The 16,378-nt window shown below is 45.3% G+C and overlaps 1 protein-coding gene across 1 annotated transcript in view; it reads left to right on the top strand.

The window, feature by feature from the left end:
• Positions 1-9,328, top strand: part of PolD1 (DNA polymerase delta 1, catalytic subunit) — an 82,039-nt gene extending 72,711 nt beyond the window's left edge. Inside the window, exons 18-20 of the mRNA XM_075690387.1 lie at positions 5,844-5,899; positions 6,500-6,597; positions 8,756-9,328. Coding sequence (XP_075546502.1) covers positions 5,844-5,899; positions 6,500-6,597; positions 8,756-8,852 — 251 coding nt within the window. The 3' untranslated portion in view covers positions 8,853-9,328. The remainder of the gene's footprint in view (positions 1-5,843; positions 5,900-6,499; positions 6,598-8,755) is intronic.
• Positions 9,329-16,378: the final 7,050 nt, after the last annotated feature.

The raw sequence follows: 16,378 nt of genomic DNA, 5'->3' as shown, positions 1-16,378 counted from the left end.
TGCGACAGTGACAAAGAGATTGACAGTGGCTCCTTGATCCCGACCTCGATGTCCACGCAAAGTGCACTGTCATCGATCGACTCTTTAATTGATTTTATGCATGCTAAAGGAGTGCCGCCAGTGCTCGCGCAGCAGCTGGAATCCATGCACACTGCGGTTGTGAAGCTGAAGCTGCCGCAAAAGCAAGTGCAGATTTCGGACTATTTCGGCGCGCCTAACCCTTGACACGGTCATTGGCGCTAGAAATAAAGCTTGTTTTTCACGGCCTACTTTCTACATCATCTATTCTTTAGAACAAGTAGCGAATTCGAGTTCGGAGCTGCAAAGGTATGTTCCGCGTTTATTTAAAAAATTTTTTTTTAATAACTGCAGTCCAGATATATTGATCATCGGTTATAACGATCATACTTTTTGTCTTTCTCGATATCGTTATAAGTGGACTGCGCTGTATTCAGAACCAAGTGTAACCATACACACTGAAAAAAAGGTATCAATATAAAAAATGATGACGTCATATCAGGAAAAATATTCATTGTGCGTTTGGCCAGAGTAGTGTTTCTTCTACTAGCTGCACAAACATTTCAGAAGAGCTCTGTATAGTAATTACCGGATCCAGTTTGTTCCACTCGCGCACTGCGAGTTAGAAGAAGGAATAGAAAAACGTGTTGTTATTGCACGAAAATTGCTGAAGTGTGACAGCATGTTTGTGATGTGTGTGTCTGGAACGGTTGATACTTATAAAGGCTGAGGAATCAATATTAAAGCAATTGTGGAGCGGTAAGAATAAAAATTTCAAGCGATGTACCTTTGCTCGATTGTTCAGCATTGAGAGGCATGCGCGATGCAGCAGTTCCGTTGGGGAATCGGTTTGACGGTATCTGTTGAAGATAAACCGAACAGTCTCGCGCTGCCCGCTTTCTAACGGCTGCTTCATTTTTCACATGCGGAAACTAGGCTATATTGGTGTATTCAAGAACAGGACGAATGAGGGTGATGTATGCGAGTTGCTTTGTGCTGGGGTTAGAACAACGGAGTGGCCATTTAAGGAAGAACAGTTTATTCGTAGCTTTTTTTGGTGACATTCCGAATGTGCATTGACCAGCTAAGATCTGAAGTTATTGATAGGCCCAAGTATCGATACCCATGCACTTTACGTAGTGGTACGTTATTAATGCGATGTTCAAAATTTAGTGGCCCTTTTTTCTTCGTCATTGTCATGGAAACAGTTTTATCAGTGTTCATAACCATTTGCCATTTATTGCACCACTGCGCAACACGAGTTGAGGGTTTAGGACGTTGTTAAGTGTCGCCCAAGTGTAACGCACAGGTTTTCGTTAAATTTGCTAGCCGTCAATGAAAGGCGGCAACTACATGGCTCACGGTGCAGTCCGGACAACTAGGACGATGCCCTGGCCGCATTCTTTTTTAAAGTGGAGTTGCAGTCTTTCGCTTCGCACGTTTTCAGCACTACACTGACGTCGAGCTACTAGTAGAGTTTCAACATGGTACACGGCACAAGTGTTTGCAGCAGCCACTGGAAGGCATACCGATTGCACCAAATACACAAGTTCAGAGTTCACGCACGCAGATTCGCACAGTTTGGAGCTTTCTAGCCACATGCAAACACACAGACGAACTTGGTATGCATGCTCGCGTTAGTTGCTGGCTAGTCGACCGCAGACACTACTGTGACATCTTGGACATCGGGGTCTCTGCATTACAACTCCACGTCAGCCACACAAGAGCCATTAAATAATGTTACCTATGTCACTTCGGGCAAAAAAAAATTCAATGTTCGAAAGGTATAACGTGACCGCGAACCGTTGTCACCAGTCTGTAAAATGTAAACGAAGCGTCACCGAACTGTGATCTCCTGATAACGTAATGGTAACCGCCTATCCCTGGCAACATTGTGTGGTGGCAGCGCACCGACTTAAGCCGCATGAATATAGACAGCAACGACAGAAATGTTTGAGCGGCCATTGTTCCCATGGTGAAAGAGCATAGATGGTCGTTAAGAAATCGTTGAAGTAGGCATAGTGCGTGTGGTGCCTCACAGACAATTGCGCAACAACAAGAGTGCAGCCATCGTGGCATCCGATATTACACCATGCTATTTATGCGGTATGCCTCCACCTCCCTTTAGGTTTGTCTAAATGCGAGTGACCTTCTTCGTGACTTCCGAAATCCGCATGCGGCAGTCGCTCGCTCATCTTGAAGGCTGTGTCAACGTTGCAGTTTGACTGGAGTGGGGCAGGTGCTGTCGTGCGCCCAGTTTGGTCATGCTTCTGTGCTTTCATACTTTGCATGCTTCCTTTTTTTACTGTGACTGGGTTCGAAGCATTCGTTGTAGCAACGTCGCAATTTTAAAAATATTTATTATATCTGCAAGCAGTTTAAATCGTCAGGGTCGGAAAATCGCTAATGCACTGAAATGTGGTTGTTATTACCAACAGATTGTTATAAGTGGGTTCAGCTGTATACGAACCGAGTTGTTGTCAGTGCTGGCATACTAATTTTGTGTTCCCTTTAATAAAGAGAGAGCATACCATGTATCTCAATTCTCAGGTGCTTAAGTTACTGATAGCTAGCAAGAGTCCCGTTAAATAATGTGGTAGGCCTTTGGTAGCATAAAAGTTTGTGTTAAATTTTCTTATATTCGATTCAATATTCGATTAAAACTCTACTACAGTCGAATCTCGATGATTCGAGCTCGAAGGAGCTCGAAAATGTTTTCTAATTAAAAGAAGTTAGAATTAAAGGAAGCTAATTGAAGGGAGGACTTGCCTGCAGTGGTGCGTGTGCACTGAGCTAACACATGAGTAGGAAGTTCCACAAGATTAATTCACACGTATTACAAATATAGTCAGTTATTAGGCGTATCGGTGCTCGTACTGTGATAAGAGACTGCGGGTGCACGCGTGTATAGTTAAATGAAACACCATCCCGTGATAACTGCCCCTTCGAATTTTCGGTATGCTTCACCGCGTAACAATGCTGTACCGGGGCGAAGCTGACTTTCGGAAACCGCCATTATGCAACGCGTTATTCTTTCCGCGCTCCGAAGCCACTGACGAGGATTGCAAAGGCGGAGTCGGCGCCATTGCTAACAGCGGCGAATTGTTTTAATGAAAAACACGGCACCGAACAGCAAGTAGCTAGGCCTAGCGTTGCCGTGGTGTGGCTACGGCTGCCAGCGGATACGCGTTAGAGCTGTGCATGGGCTGCAATTCTGAGCCTGCTACCGGCCCGGGCCCTACAGTACCACAGGCGGTCCGGTCTGGCCCAACGCTAAAGAAGCCTGAGTTCGCCCGGCCTGGCCTGGCTCGGCCTTAGGCCGGGTTAAGGCCCAGCCTGGGCCCACGCCGACCATTTCTAAGGTGCTGCTGAAAGAAAACAGTGACCTTTCTAGCATGGGCAGTGACGACGTGTACTTCCTGACGACTTCGGTCAACGACCAGTCTTCAAGCAATACCACTGCCCATTGGAAAAGCCCCCTATACGCCGCCGCCACTTGGCTAATTTGTATGTGTGGCAAAGGTGACCCTGCGTGCGCCGTACACAGACTTATCTTCACTTCCCAAACGCTTCCCTTCTCAGCCATTTTACTGAGAGGCGCCTGCAAGCGGCGGCTTTTCCAAAGCATCGGTACTTGGTAGAACTAAAAACGCATTCCGAGCCTCCACTAGCTTTCGTTGGCCTTTTGTTAGCGTTTGTACTTTTCTCCCATCCCTGTAGATTCCATTTTTGATGAATAAATACATTGCACTTCCTGCTGTACCTACATGCGAGACGACAAGCATACTTTCGCATAAGGTACGCAGTCGACATCGGGGAGCCCGACTGGTCCGTCCAAGACATGAGAAGCCTGGCCCGGGCCCGGCCCGAGCCCGAGTAAGAGAATCTCCAAATGGCCCAAGCCCGGCCCGCGGGCCGGACCAGGTCCGGGCTTTCGGGCCGGCCCGAGCCCGTGCACAGCTCTAATCTGCGTGCGAGAGCACTGGCTCGAGGCGGTGCGATAATCAAAATGACGGGGGTGGTGACTTCCATTAATGCCACTTCGGACATGCGATCATAGTAAAAAGTCCGGCAAATCGAACGGCGAAGGTTGTTTTGGGTCCAAAATTTCAGATGATCTTATACATTGACTCTCTGTGGTACGTGGCGTCCGAATTATCGGGGATGTCCGAAAAATGGGGGGTCCGGAAAGTCTGTCGTTACAGAAGTAATCGGTGGCATGCGCCTGCACACGCCTGCACACAAATTTTCGCCACGGTTTTCTTTTTCTTCATGTGCGGCGTTGAGGGGTCCCTCCTAAGCTCTTCCTCTGTGGCGGGGTTAGAGAAATGCTGGTCAGAGGCACTGCCGCGTGATTTGGTGCGCTGCTGAGAGCATTGTTGGGGTGCAGTATGTTTGAATTAATTGTTGCAAATGCTTGTGCATTTGAATTACCGGGCGCTTTCGCCCATTGAAATACACATGACTTTGAAGAGACCGCAGCGCCAGTTCGAATAAACCGAAAGTTCGATTCAGGCATGCTCGAATTAGCGAGATTCAACTGTACAAGATATTTTCATTACCATAATAAATGCCCAAGATAGTGGATGGATTGTTGTCCGTCGCTGCAGCACAAGTGGTAGTGCAATGCATGCATAATACAAAAGTTGTGGGTTCGTCTCCCACCAGCAACAACTTATCTTTCCATTAACTTTTATTTCCCTTTCTTTCATTAATTTCTATATTTCAATTTCAACCACAGCTAACTGGCCCTATGCCTCCCTTGGCTTCATTGCCTATTGCCATTATATGGTTGTGAGTAACAAAAATCAAGTGTCTCTGTTTCCCTTCATCTCATTCATACAATGAATCTTGTGATTTCCATCGTGCACTTGGGCCAACTGTCCAATAATAATAGCTTCTCTTCGAGCATTTGCAGTCTTTTTCAGTTTCCTCGCAGCCATGTATACCAAAGTAAGTGTACAAGGTACCGAAGGTCACGACAGCATCTTGCGAATGTGGCGCTGTGACCGAGAAGGGAAACATAACGAACAGGAAGCTAATACAAATGATCCTATGGGAAAATAAACAGGACTGGACTTCCAGAGCAAGAAAGACTGCGAAACGTAACAAAACAGTAATGTGTCGGCAAGGATTTATTTACCGTATTATAGTACACGCTTCATATGTGAGTTCCACGTGGCAAGTATATGCAGTATGGCAAGTGTAAAATTGGAATTAAAGTGACACTGTGTTGCTTGTATTGCTGCTTTTTGAAAATACTACTCTTTTCTATCTCATAGACAAAGAAACCCAGTTGTTTATCCATAGCCTGAAAGTAAGCTAGTGTTTAGGTGCACTGATCCTTTGCATCTCTTAGATAGCTTGCAAACACTAAAGGAGACCTGCGACCTCCTACAAGACGCATGCAATAGCTTTAGAGCTTCACTGCTGTGAGGGACTGCTGCTCATGCACAAATCAAGCTTTATTTGCACCACTTGCAGTCATTTCCTGTGTGCAAGAATTTTGGCAATTCAACTGTTCTATTAGTACCAAAGTAATGCTGCAAATGTACTCGCATGTTCCTTCCTAAGAAAATATTTCTAACTTGTGATAAACAGACATGTTGAACCGTCTGTGAAAAGCATTTGTAAAGTAGTAGATCATTTCATATTCCTACATATGTTAGTAGATCTAGGATTACTGAGCTGTTCCTGAGTGAGGATATAAGTAATCTAAATCATGTTTGCTGAACTTTGTAGGCTTTGCATTCTTTGAAAGCACTTCCTTGATATGCGAAGTTTCTATAGCAGCCAGTATAATCAACTTTTTTTTATTTTACTAGATTCTGCTGTGTGCAAGCACTGCAAGGCAAGGGAGGCTGAGATTTACTTAGTAGAGGTGAGTAGTGTCTTTTATGCATTGTGTTTCTTATATGTAAAGCAAAGCGTGAATAGCATAGCTTGGTGGGCCAATTGGCACGTTAACATTCAGCAGTCTGTCTGTCCTGATTGGCTCTCTTCTTTGTTTGGATGTTCGTTTTGCTGATTCCCACTCTTGAAATGCATGAGGCTTTGTCACAACTTGCATGCATGCCAGTGTGAAAGCATGCAATTGGTTTAGCTGATACCAATCTGGTGCAAGTACTTCATTCATGCTGTTAGGTTTTGCTTGACACTCCTCTCTAGTGTCTATGCACGGTATTGGCCCAAGTCACAGATCTTCCCTCCTTTCTTTTTTTTTACAAACTGCATGCTATTGGTCAGTGCCTTTGTTGTCGTGTTGGTTATTCCAAATTCCCTACACCTGTTCTTCTCAGCTGTTCTTATGTACAGGAACAATTGTTAAGGCTTCAAGTATCAAGGCCTTACCTAAGAGCAGTTGGCAGAGAAAAGTTTCTTTTTGATACGCTGAGTACAGTGGGCAAAGAAGAAGTGCTTGTGCTCAGAGCTGTTGCTCATGAGGAGGTGGTGGTGCATAACCCGTGTTTGTGTGGTGCAGGTGAACCACCTGAGCAGCCTTGAGTCGAAGTTCTCGCAGCTGTGGACCCAGTGCCAGCGCTGCTCGGGGAGCCTTCATGAGGAGGTGCTCTGTACCAGGTGGGTGGGTGGTGTGATAAGGATTTTGCTAGTTCTTTTTTTTCCTTTTTTCATAGTACGGTATATTGTACGGTAGGCTGTACGGTAGGCTGCAATGGAAAACCACATGGGTATCTCTGAAGGAACGCTTCACAGTTGATAAAAAATATGTGCTAATCCGGGTATCAAACCAGGAACCAACAACCTTCACTGGGCTATGGCTCATGCTTCACGTTGAGCCAGGAGGCCAGCAGATCGCAGGGGGAGGGCGAATTGATTGACAACTTGAGGAGCAGGGTTAGTGAATATGGCAGATGGGTTCAGCGGGAATTCTTTGCAGCTTTGGGCTACACCTGGGTGGACGACAGTTTTTCTCCTTCACCTTGAGGATTTCTGCAGAACTCGTTTGCAATATTCACTTGCAGTTCATCGTTCCATAGCAATAGAGTTTTGGCAGATGCCTTCTGCAGTGAATCGGAGATGTCAGAATTAACCATGTGTCGAATCACCAAAGGTATCAAGAGAAAAATAAACAAATGCTTTCTACATCAAATGGCTTTTGTTTTCTCAATGAGTGTGCAAATCTTTCTTCTATTTTGCGCAAAAGTGGTGCGGAAACTGCAATTCTTGTCATCTCTTGACTGATTAGCCCTCTCGGCCATGAACGCCTCGCAACTTCCTTCACAGTGCAGCTGGTACCCAAGGTCTCTGTCTTCTGTGGAGACATGCATTTCACTATTGCATGCACATCCTGATTATTTTTTCGCCGGCAAGCTGGTCAGCAGCAGATAACTCGCCTATTACGATGTAGTCGGCAGGTTTGATGCCAGTTTTTGGGCCACAGTAGGATTGATCTTCATCCTCAACAGCTTCTGCCATGTTTGTGATGTTGTGGTAGCAGAGCACTGAGTCAAAATGAAACAACTGCTTGCCACAACTGCTGCTGACGAAAACGTGGTCGCTATCAACATAGTGATGGATGGTGACCACGACGTTCTGAAGGCATGTGTTGACTGGAAAACTAAGCGCAAATGATTTAAACTAAGGCACAAGACACACAAATACCTCTCGACTGCAAGTGACCCGCCGACATGCACACACTGTGGTGAGAACCTAACCATCCTGCATGTCCACATTCAATGTCCTGAACTTCACCGAGAGCAAGTGGCTCATTTTAGGGAACTCTACTCACACCATATACACCCTCCCCCCCAACCCCCATCCCTCGATGTTCTTACCAGACGATGCACTTTTTAACTTTAAAAGAGTGCTTAAATGTCTTGCACAAGTTAACTTTCTAGACATCATCTCATTCCATCCTAACCATGAGATTGTGCCTCACAGGTGAGATATGGTCTGATGCACAAAAGTATGTCTGAGCTCTCGCACTTCTTGCGTCAGCAAGAATTGTACAGCAAGGGACTCGGACAATCCAGAATATTTTAACATGTGTGCTTGTTGCCAAAGCATTTAAGGCCTTATGTTTATTTTAGTAATTATTTTGGAATTGATGCACTAATATCTATAGGTCTATCTTACGTGTAGGCCTCTATACAGCCTTTACGTTAGGACATAGTCTAAACTCACAATCTTGCTAAATCAAAACACATGTCCTGGCGCTCTTTGGCCTTAGATGCTTTGCGCCAATAAACTTCAGTCATCATCAAAGGCATGAGGCCAACGTGGCGGTGAACGCAAGAAGAAAGGCTATAAAGGTACAAATAGGTACAAAGTCTTCTGGTATTCCTCTTATTGCCATACGGTTTCCACTAATACCTATGGCAATGTGAACACCGCTCTTCGTTTAGTGCCGCTTTTGCTCTTTCGCGTTGCACATTTGTGTCGCTCTGTGCTCGCTGCACTCCAAGGGTTGCCCAATGTAACCAGTGCAGCCAAACACGTCTGAATTAAGGGGAGTTTTATGCCATTAAATAATTCATACGTCTGCCGGGGCCAGAGAACGAGTCCGAGTTATATGATTTTCCGAATTAGTGAGGTTTTGCTGTAGTTTTGCAAAGTGCAAGCATCCCAGTTTGGGGATGTGCGATGCTTAACCTTATTTGGTAGAGAGTGGATCTGTACACTGGATTTTTCAGGCATAACTACATTAAACCAGTTGTCAGTGAAGCAGCAATGAAGCACTGTGATTTCGAATGACCGCTGTGTGTTTTGCTTACAGCCGTGACTGTCCCATCTTCTACATGCGCAAGAAAGTACAGAAGGACCTTTCAGATCAAGAGAAGGTGGTCCATCGCTTTGGGCCACCAGAATGGTGAAGACGAGAAGGAGAGGCAGCTTCTAATAGTTACTAGTGTTACTCTCCAGCTGTCTCCATTTGTACATATACGTGTGACCTAGTGTTGCATTTTAACTTCAGCCAAGTGCCACCATGATCATGTGAGGGGTGTCACTCCCAGCAATGCTGTGGTGTGTCTTACCTGCATCAACTCTGGACTGGCTGTCTTGTGACATCTGGTGCCTGCTATGCCTCGAGAACTGCCTGCTATGGTCGTTCCCTCTCCAGACGAGTAAACTGTTGTGTGCTTTAGTGAGACTGCATTCAGAAACTCTTGCACTTCTACCTTTCGCTTCTGATTTGTGCTTTTAGATGCAAGCCCATAAGTGCTGCCACACAAACATGGCGCTGTAAATTTCCAGTGGACCACCTTGAGTATTTTTGTTGTCTAGCAACTGCAAGAATTAGTTGTTTTATGTTTAAGGAAAATGCCTGGCAAGGTTGTTATTTTATTTTTATTTTTATTTTATTTATTATTATTTTTTTTTTGGCTGGGCTTGTGATCTGAAGTGCCTCCACAACAAAAATGGACGCCAGCGCCTGTGGTAATGCAAAATAGAAACTCTTTAACCCACGCTGTAATTCCTAAGCAACGGTGTGCGTGGCATTAATAGTTGCAAAGATTCCTTGTATATAGCTTTTAGTTCTTGTTCATGTAAAGCCTTTTTACCATAATATAGTAACCGTGTTGATTGTGTATGTGTGCTAATGAAACTGATGTAGAAAACTGGAGTGTGCATGCGTACATTTACAGATAGAATCCGGTTTGGCATTCTCTCCTTTTCTTGTTCAGAGTGTTATCTTAAGATAATCATCTATGGCATTGTACTATAGTTTGTGCACGTCCTGGTGTTAATGCATGTGCTGTGAGGCTTAGTGCTGTCTAGGGTTCGAAGAAAACCCACATGGCGAGGAAACAAACATGCTTGAAATAAAATGTGCGTAGCTGCAGGGGGCAAGGAATAAAAATGAGCTTAACATCTTGTGGCTCATATGGGTGTCCTGTTTACAGGGCCTCAAATTAGCAAGCCTTTTCTTATTTTTTGGGCTATCTGGCAAGTGGGCATAGTGTTCTTAGATCTGTGTACAACCTTCTTCTAAAAATGGTCAAACATTTTGCTCTGCTAAATCAGAAGTGCAGCTAGGCTACCCTGATTTGGTGGCATTTGCTGTCCAGGAAACAGGGTGTTGCATATGTACAGTCATTACCAGAAATATTGCGTTCCTATGCTCATTTGATTTTTTTTTTAGTACTTGAGAATTTAATGTTACTCTGTCCATGATGCCTGTTTCTGGTGCAGACTGCCTAGCTAATGTTGGAGAAGCTATGTAAAAAAATGTTAATGTCGGAGTGCTATCTGCGTATGTACCGTGTGCTGAAAATTGTCAAAAATATTGCTCTGTTAAATTGGAGGTACAGAGTCACCTTGCTCTTGTGGAATTTGCTGTCCAGCAAATGTTGCATTGATGATTGATGAGTTGTTGCATTTATGCATTGATGAGTGTCACTACAGTTATGGTACACATAAATTTGGAACCTTTCAATTTATAAGGGCCTAAATTAAAGAGGAGACAATGAAATGAGCCTGAAATTGTGGATTACGTTTGTCCGAGATGCTACCCACATTTACTTTTGTGGGAGAAGGTTGGCCATTTGCTGATAAAACAAAGGTCCAAGCTGTTCTATTCTTGAATTGCTTAATGGAACCGTAGCACTGTTGGCAAAAACCCAATGTCATAGATTCTACGGTATTCTTGCATACTTAAGTCACATTTATGTGGAATGAGTTGCGAAATCTTTGTTAGTGCGAGCCTTTCCAAATGCAATGCAATTTTTTTATTGGTAAATTGTGCACTAGTGCCAAGCTGACAGTGACGATGAAATGGGGCACGAAGTTAAAGTGTCGTCAGCTGCCCATTTCTTTTTCTCACCTTTTCTGTCTTGGCAAGCCTCAATTCTCGTCAAGACTGGCCTAGTCACATTTCCACTGATGTGATCTATCAATCTAGGTTAAGTTATAATTTCTTGTCAGTGTCCCTTTAATGCGTGCGCCTTTGCTTTTAAACTTGTGTAGCAGTATTTTCTCCCTACAGTGTTCTTGTATGAACTATCTCTGGTAAACTGCATTGCTGTGAGAGCTTCAAGTGGCTTTGGTTTGTCTGGTCAAGGGTGCATCCAACAAGTAACTTGCACAATGCGGCTATGCATGTCTTTGTGAGTCATGGCATTGTCATTGCTCAATGTTTTCGTTCTTGATTGGCTGAACGTGTCAGAGTGGCGTTTTTAATTTTGGTCAAAAAAAGTTTGCTTAAGATAAATGTATCCTTAGGCCAAAATATTCCAAGAAACCGGCATTTTATGCATGTGTCACATGGTGTATTGTACTCCTTGTGCAAGAAATTTGATGCGCCCTTGCATCTCATGAATTTCTCAATTTGCACAGTTAGCCATGCTTAAGACACCACAACGTAAAAGCATTTTACAGTATGCTGCAGCTTTTATATCGGTGAAAAAAAAAAGTCAGTTTAAGTAACAAAAGGCATTTCTTTCCTAGAATATGTTCGCTACTAGCAGTTTCTGAAGTTGTACTGCTGCCATTTTTTAAGCCATTAAAGAAATACTCACCCATGGATTTGTGCCACAGTTTCCTTCTGGGATGAACATTATTTGTTGGACGGTGCCATAGTTTAATTATAGGTGCTTGTTGTTCATTTGGTTAGAAAAGATTCAAACCTGGGAAATAAAAAATTTTCTATTACATTGGCTTAGCTTGAAAATGAATTTGAAAAGCTATCTGATTTTTGTCATTGACTGTAGTTGTTAAACTATGTGGCATCTTCTAGCACGATCTTGAAGTGGAATTTGCGTAAGGGACGAATAAACTTGCATGTGAGGGGAGCACACCATGTATTGACTAAGTCATGCTTTCATCAGGCAGCATGGCTCAGTTGGGGCTCATAGTGGACATTCACGACTTTCCTTTTAAAGGGCCCCTCACCAGGCCCCATAGCAAATTTGGGTTATACGCTGGAAGTTGTTACGTGTCCTCTGGGGAGCATTCTGCGACAAAAATATTCGAATTGGCTCATTAATAGCCAAGATAGAAATATTTCAGTGTCGTGAACCCATGATTTTGGCAGGTGGGCTCCACTCGCCCCATCTAGCCTTCGCGAGCGAAATTCCTTCCCTGCGTTCTCCCATACCAGACCTTGAGAATCGCATGACGCATACGTCACACGCCCCGCCTTCATTTTTTTTTTCTCCTTGCTTTCCCCCCCCCCCCCCCCCCGCGCTACGCATTTCCGCTGACCATGCCGCGCACGAGTTGTCTCGTTTGCGCAGTGCATGATTTTGTGTGCTGTGCACAAGGAAACATGACTAGTGGTATAATTCAGTGCTACACAAATACTGAGGCAGAACAAGTGAATTGCAAAGCGTGATTGCGCACTAGAACACGGTAGAAAATGGCATGCACGTGACCATGACTGTGGGAACAAGCAGACGAAGCGGAAGTACATCTCTTACTTCGGTGCGAAGTAAAACAAAAAACACCCAGACATTCCATTTGTGTGTTTTATTATTTTTCTCTAAACTTCCATTCATCAATTCAACCAACAGATCGCACAGATAACAGATGTCTTAAATAATTCTCGGTCACGTCACCATGAGTGACGTCACACGGCGGACACAATTACGTAGGCGCAGGGGCACGATTACATCACCGTCTGGCTTGGAGCATGGCAGCTGCGAGTGAAGCGGGAAACGGCGTTCGGATTGAGATTTCAGATCTTTCCGCGGTGCGTAGCGATGTACTACTTTGCAGACATGATTGTTATCACAATGTATGCTCTGCGCTCATCAGCTCAAAATGGCCAGACCTACTGAGGGGTCCTTTAAAGGCTATGAAAAAGCCCACCATGGGGAGTGTGGAACTGTTCAGCCCTTGTAGGCACATATCGGCAGCATGTGCCATCACTGCTAGAGGAGGATGGGGAGTGAAGTTATGCGGAAAACGATGTCACTGATGAAACTCTCCTGGTGCCCAAAGGTCATGTGATGGCCTCAGAGTGAACGCAAGCATTTAATGGGTCATAGGCAAAAAGTCAACTGGACCTGTGGTGTGCTAAAGAATTGCTGATACCAAATAGAGCTATTGACCCACCACATGTAGGTACACTACAGCCCACTTGTTAAATTTATTAGCATGTGAATGGTGTAGTGTCATCACCAACTTTTTTTTATTCCACTGCAGGATGAAGACGCATCCCAGCAATCTCCAATTGTCCCTGTTAATTTCCTAATTTAATCACGCCATCTAATTCTCTGCCATCGTTGACTGTGCTTCCCTTTCCTTGGCACCCAATCAGTAGCTCCAATGTAGACCGCTGGCTATCTTCTCTATGCATTACTTATTTACCCAGCTCCCTTTCTCGCTCTTAATGTCCTAGTGGTGCAATGTCCAAACAGAAGAATTGCATGAAGATGAAGTCACTTTTGTAGGGGGTAAACATAAACATGACATGAGATTTCTACGTGTTGCATATAGGATAAAAGTAAACTGTTGTGCACATTGCTGTTAGTTGTAAAACATTTAATTAATTTCGTCACTGAACCTGCATTTTACATAGGACGTGTGTGTTGAAGTTGCATAATTTCTTTTTATCTAAGAAACAAGAAATGTACCACCATGTGTATGCTTTCTATTGGACTGCGCAAAGAAGATGAAGACATCGTCATTGCTGCTGTAGTTTTCGCAGTCACCCCGTTCACAAGATACACAGCTTAGCAGCGATTTTTTTATCTCGCATTTGTACCGGTATCGCCAATGTCCATGAAAGAAAAGTCGCAGAGGGAGTTGGACAATGCCCCCTTTGTCGAGGAACATCAACCTGAAGGTCTCAGCATGACCGCACTCACCTGCAGATTCAAAGAAACATTCTCTCAATGAAGCGAAGTTGAAAAAAACTTAGCATCGGAAAGACCACTGTTCCAGCAGTCATTATAACCCCATCAACAAGAGAGTCTTCATCAAAGCACTCGCCTCTCCTGAGCCAGAAACTCGAGAACTGCAGGAGGACTTATCTCCGCTCAACTCTGGCGCCATCGATGCCACCTTTAAAGACTCTCCGCTCTGTTGAATGTGAAAGTGATCAACTGAAAAAAGGCCTACCAGTAAAGAAGGAACCGAAAACAAGTGTAAGCAAGGTTGCTGTTCTAAAAGGAAATCAATCGAGCCTCCGACTCCAAAGACTCGGAAATGGAGAACATGCCTGCTGATGCGAAGGCTTCCATGGTGATGACAACAGTGATGCAGACGCCAGATCGCCGCCTGAATGCAAAAGGACCCCCCGTTCGACCTTGCCGCACGCTGGATGGAAATGTGACCGGGTGATACTGTTGGACGCATTGGCAAACACTCCGCCCGCTTTAATGATGACCTCGTCAGCTCTGAAGCAACCACTGCAAAGAGCATCCAAATGAGCACCAGGGCCACTCAGATGGGAGACGTCATAAAACTGCGAGTAGTGCACAGTGCCTTTTTTTTTTTTGCGGACTGACGAAAAAACCACCCAGGCAAAGTCGAGCCCAGCAACGAGACGACCGAAGTCGCGGGTCGCAGTGTCGGACGTGACCGCTGTGACTGCAGAGCTCCGCGTGGCCAAGGCCGCAGTTCTGGGACGCTTTATTGCGATAGCAAAGACACTCCAGACAAATTTCCGCCGTCGGCGTCGCTGTGATGTTCCTTATAAAGTGCAAGTGCGAAACACCGCAACCGCGCGCTGTATGCTGTAGGTGCAAGAGAAAGATTGCGAGGGTGAACCAAGAAGTATGGTGGCTTGATGCGGCGGCGTCTTCTCGCACTCGAGGGAGGAAGGAGGGGCGATGTGCGTGCAATAGCGTAAGGGGGAGGGGCAGGTTAGTGCTCGTCTAAACGTGGCTGCAGCAGTAAAGCGCGGCCGTACTCGCCCTATTTTGGAGGTAACCTGCGATGGGTTAGAAGGCTGGGAGGCCAAGATAGGTGATGGCTTCACAAGGGCTGTGTTCTCGCGCGCCTGGTTCGCATTGAAGCGAGAGGCAGCGCGAAGGAGAATTTTGTCGCCGCTGCTGCTGCTCTTCATTACGCCAGCGTTCTGAAAGCGAGCGTCTGCGGTCATCAAGTGATATGTCTTCGTGTTTGCCTGTGCGTGCCTGGCAACTTGCTTATTAATTTAAACAGTGGTGGTCCAACTGCGCCATTTGCACCATTTTGCTACAATTTTACTTGCCTGCTCCTGGCTGCGCCCACTCAAGTGTCATTTGTGCAACTGCGCAAAAGGGCGGTATTTTCGCGTTTTCACGACGATGCAATATTTTCAGTAGGGTTATGCTACTACAGTCACCGACCGATTTTTTTCGGACACGCCCTATAATTTAGACGCCTTCGCAGCACCGCCACGGTACCCGATAGAGAGTATAAGAATGTCTGAAATTTCGGAGGCAAAAGCCCTTCGTCGTCCGATTTTGCAGACTTTTTGCCATGACTGCAGGTTCAAAAATTTGGAGGCCGCTTAAGCTCCGCCTTTAAGAGTGGAACACGACAGCATATTCAAAGATCCCTGACTGCTTCTCACACTTCTGGGCAACTGCAGCTTATACGTAACCATAATGTTTACAGGGAAACGCTGGCAGCGAAATCTATGCACGAAGGCGAGCTTTTGGTAGAAACGCGGCCTCTTGGGTGGGCCGATCTTCTGTTATTAAACCGAAAGCTTTATACTGGCTGCGAACTTGGAATTTCGCCGTGGGGGTGCTCCGAGGAGGCACATGACGTCACAACGCGCGCCTCTCCGCGGATGTTTCTCGCTCCCTAGTCTCTACTGCGCATGCGCCACTAGTGGCACCGAGCCACAGGTGTTCCGCCTTTCCTCCGTTTCGTATGACGTCACACCGCATTCCTCGTCGTTTCGCTCGCTTTGCCAGCTGCGTCGCATGCCTGATAACATGTCGGAGGATTGAAAAGGATGATAGTTCGCGTGCGCCACAACCACAGTTGAGGCGGCAGTATGGACGGCGACAATTCTGATAAGCAGGAGGCCTGGAATCGACATCGGAACGAGATGAAAAGGAAACGAGTCGCCCAGGAAACAGACGAACAGCGCGCCGAACGACTGGCTAAACGCCGCAACATAGATAGACAACCAGACTAACCTGGACTTGCAATCAAGATTAACTAAGGCTAACCATGCTGTCTTGGCTTTCGCTGCATATATCCTGCATGGCATAGTCGAGCTAAGCCACTGCCAATTTTTTGTTTCGCATTTTTGATATTTCGTTAAGATTTAACATAAAGGGCAGGTGCTGTCGCTGTTTTGTTTCATGGTATAGTTTGTGGGCTGCCAGTCTCAAAATTCCGAGGAATAACTTTGTAAAGAACCTAAGACAAGGTATGAGCAACTTTAGTGCCGTGTACAATATGCGTCGTTCGATCGGGATGATTTTCTCGGCTGCGGACGCTGACACCAGAT

This window comes from Dermacentor variabilis, chromosome 4, assembly GCF_050947875.1.
Source record: "Dermacentor variabilis isolate Ectoservices chromosome 4, ASM5094787v1, whole genome shotgun sequence".
Classification (NCBI taxonomy): Eukaryota; Metazoa; Arthropoda; class Arachnida; order Ixodida; family Ixodidae; genus Dermacentor; species Dermacentor variabilis.
Note: the sequence above shows the minus strand (reverse complement) of the source record. Positions and strands in the feature narration are given on the sequence as shown.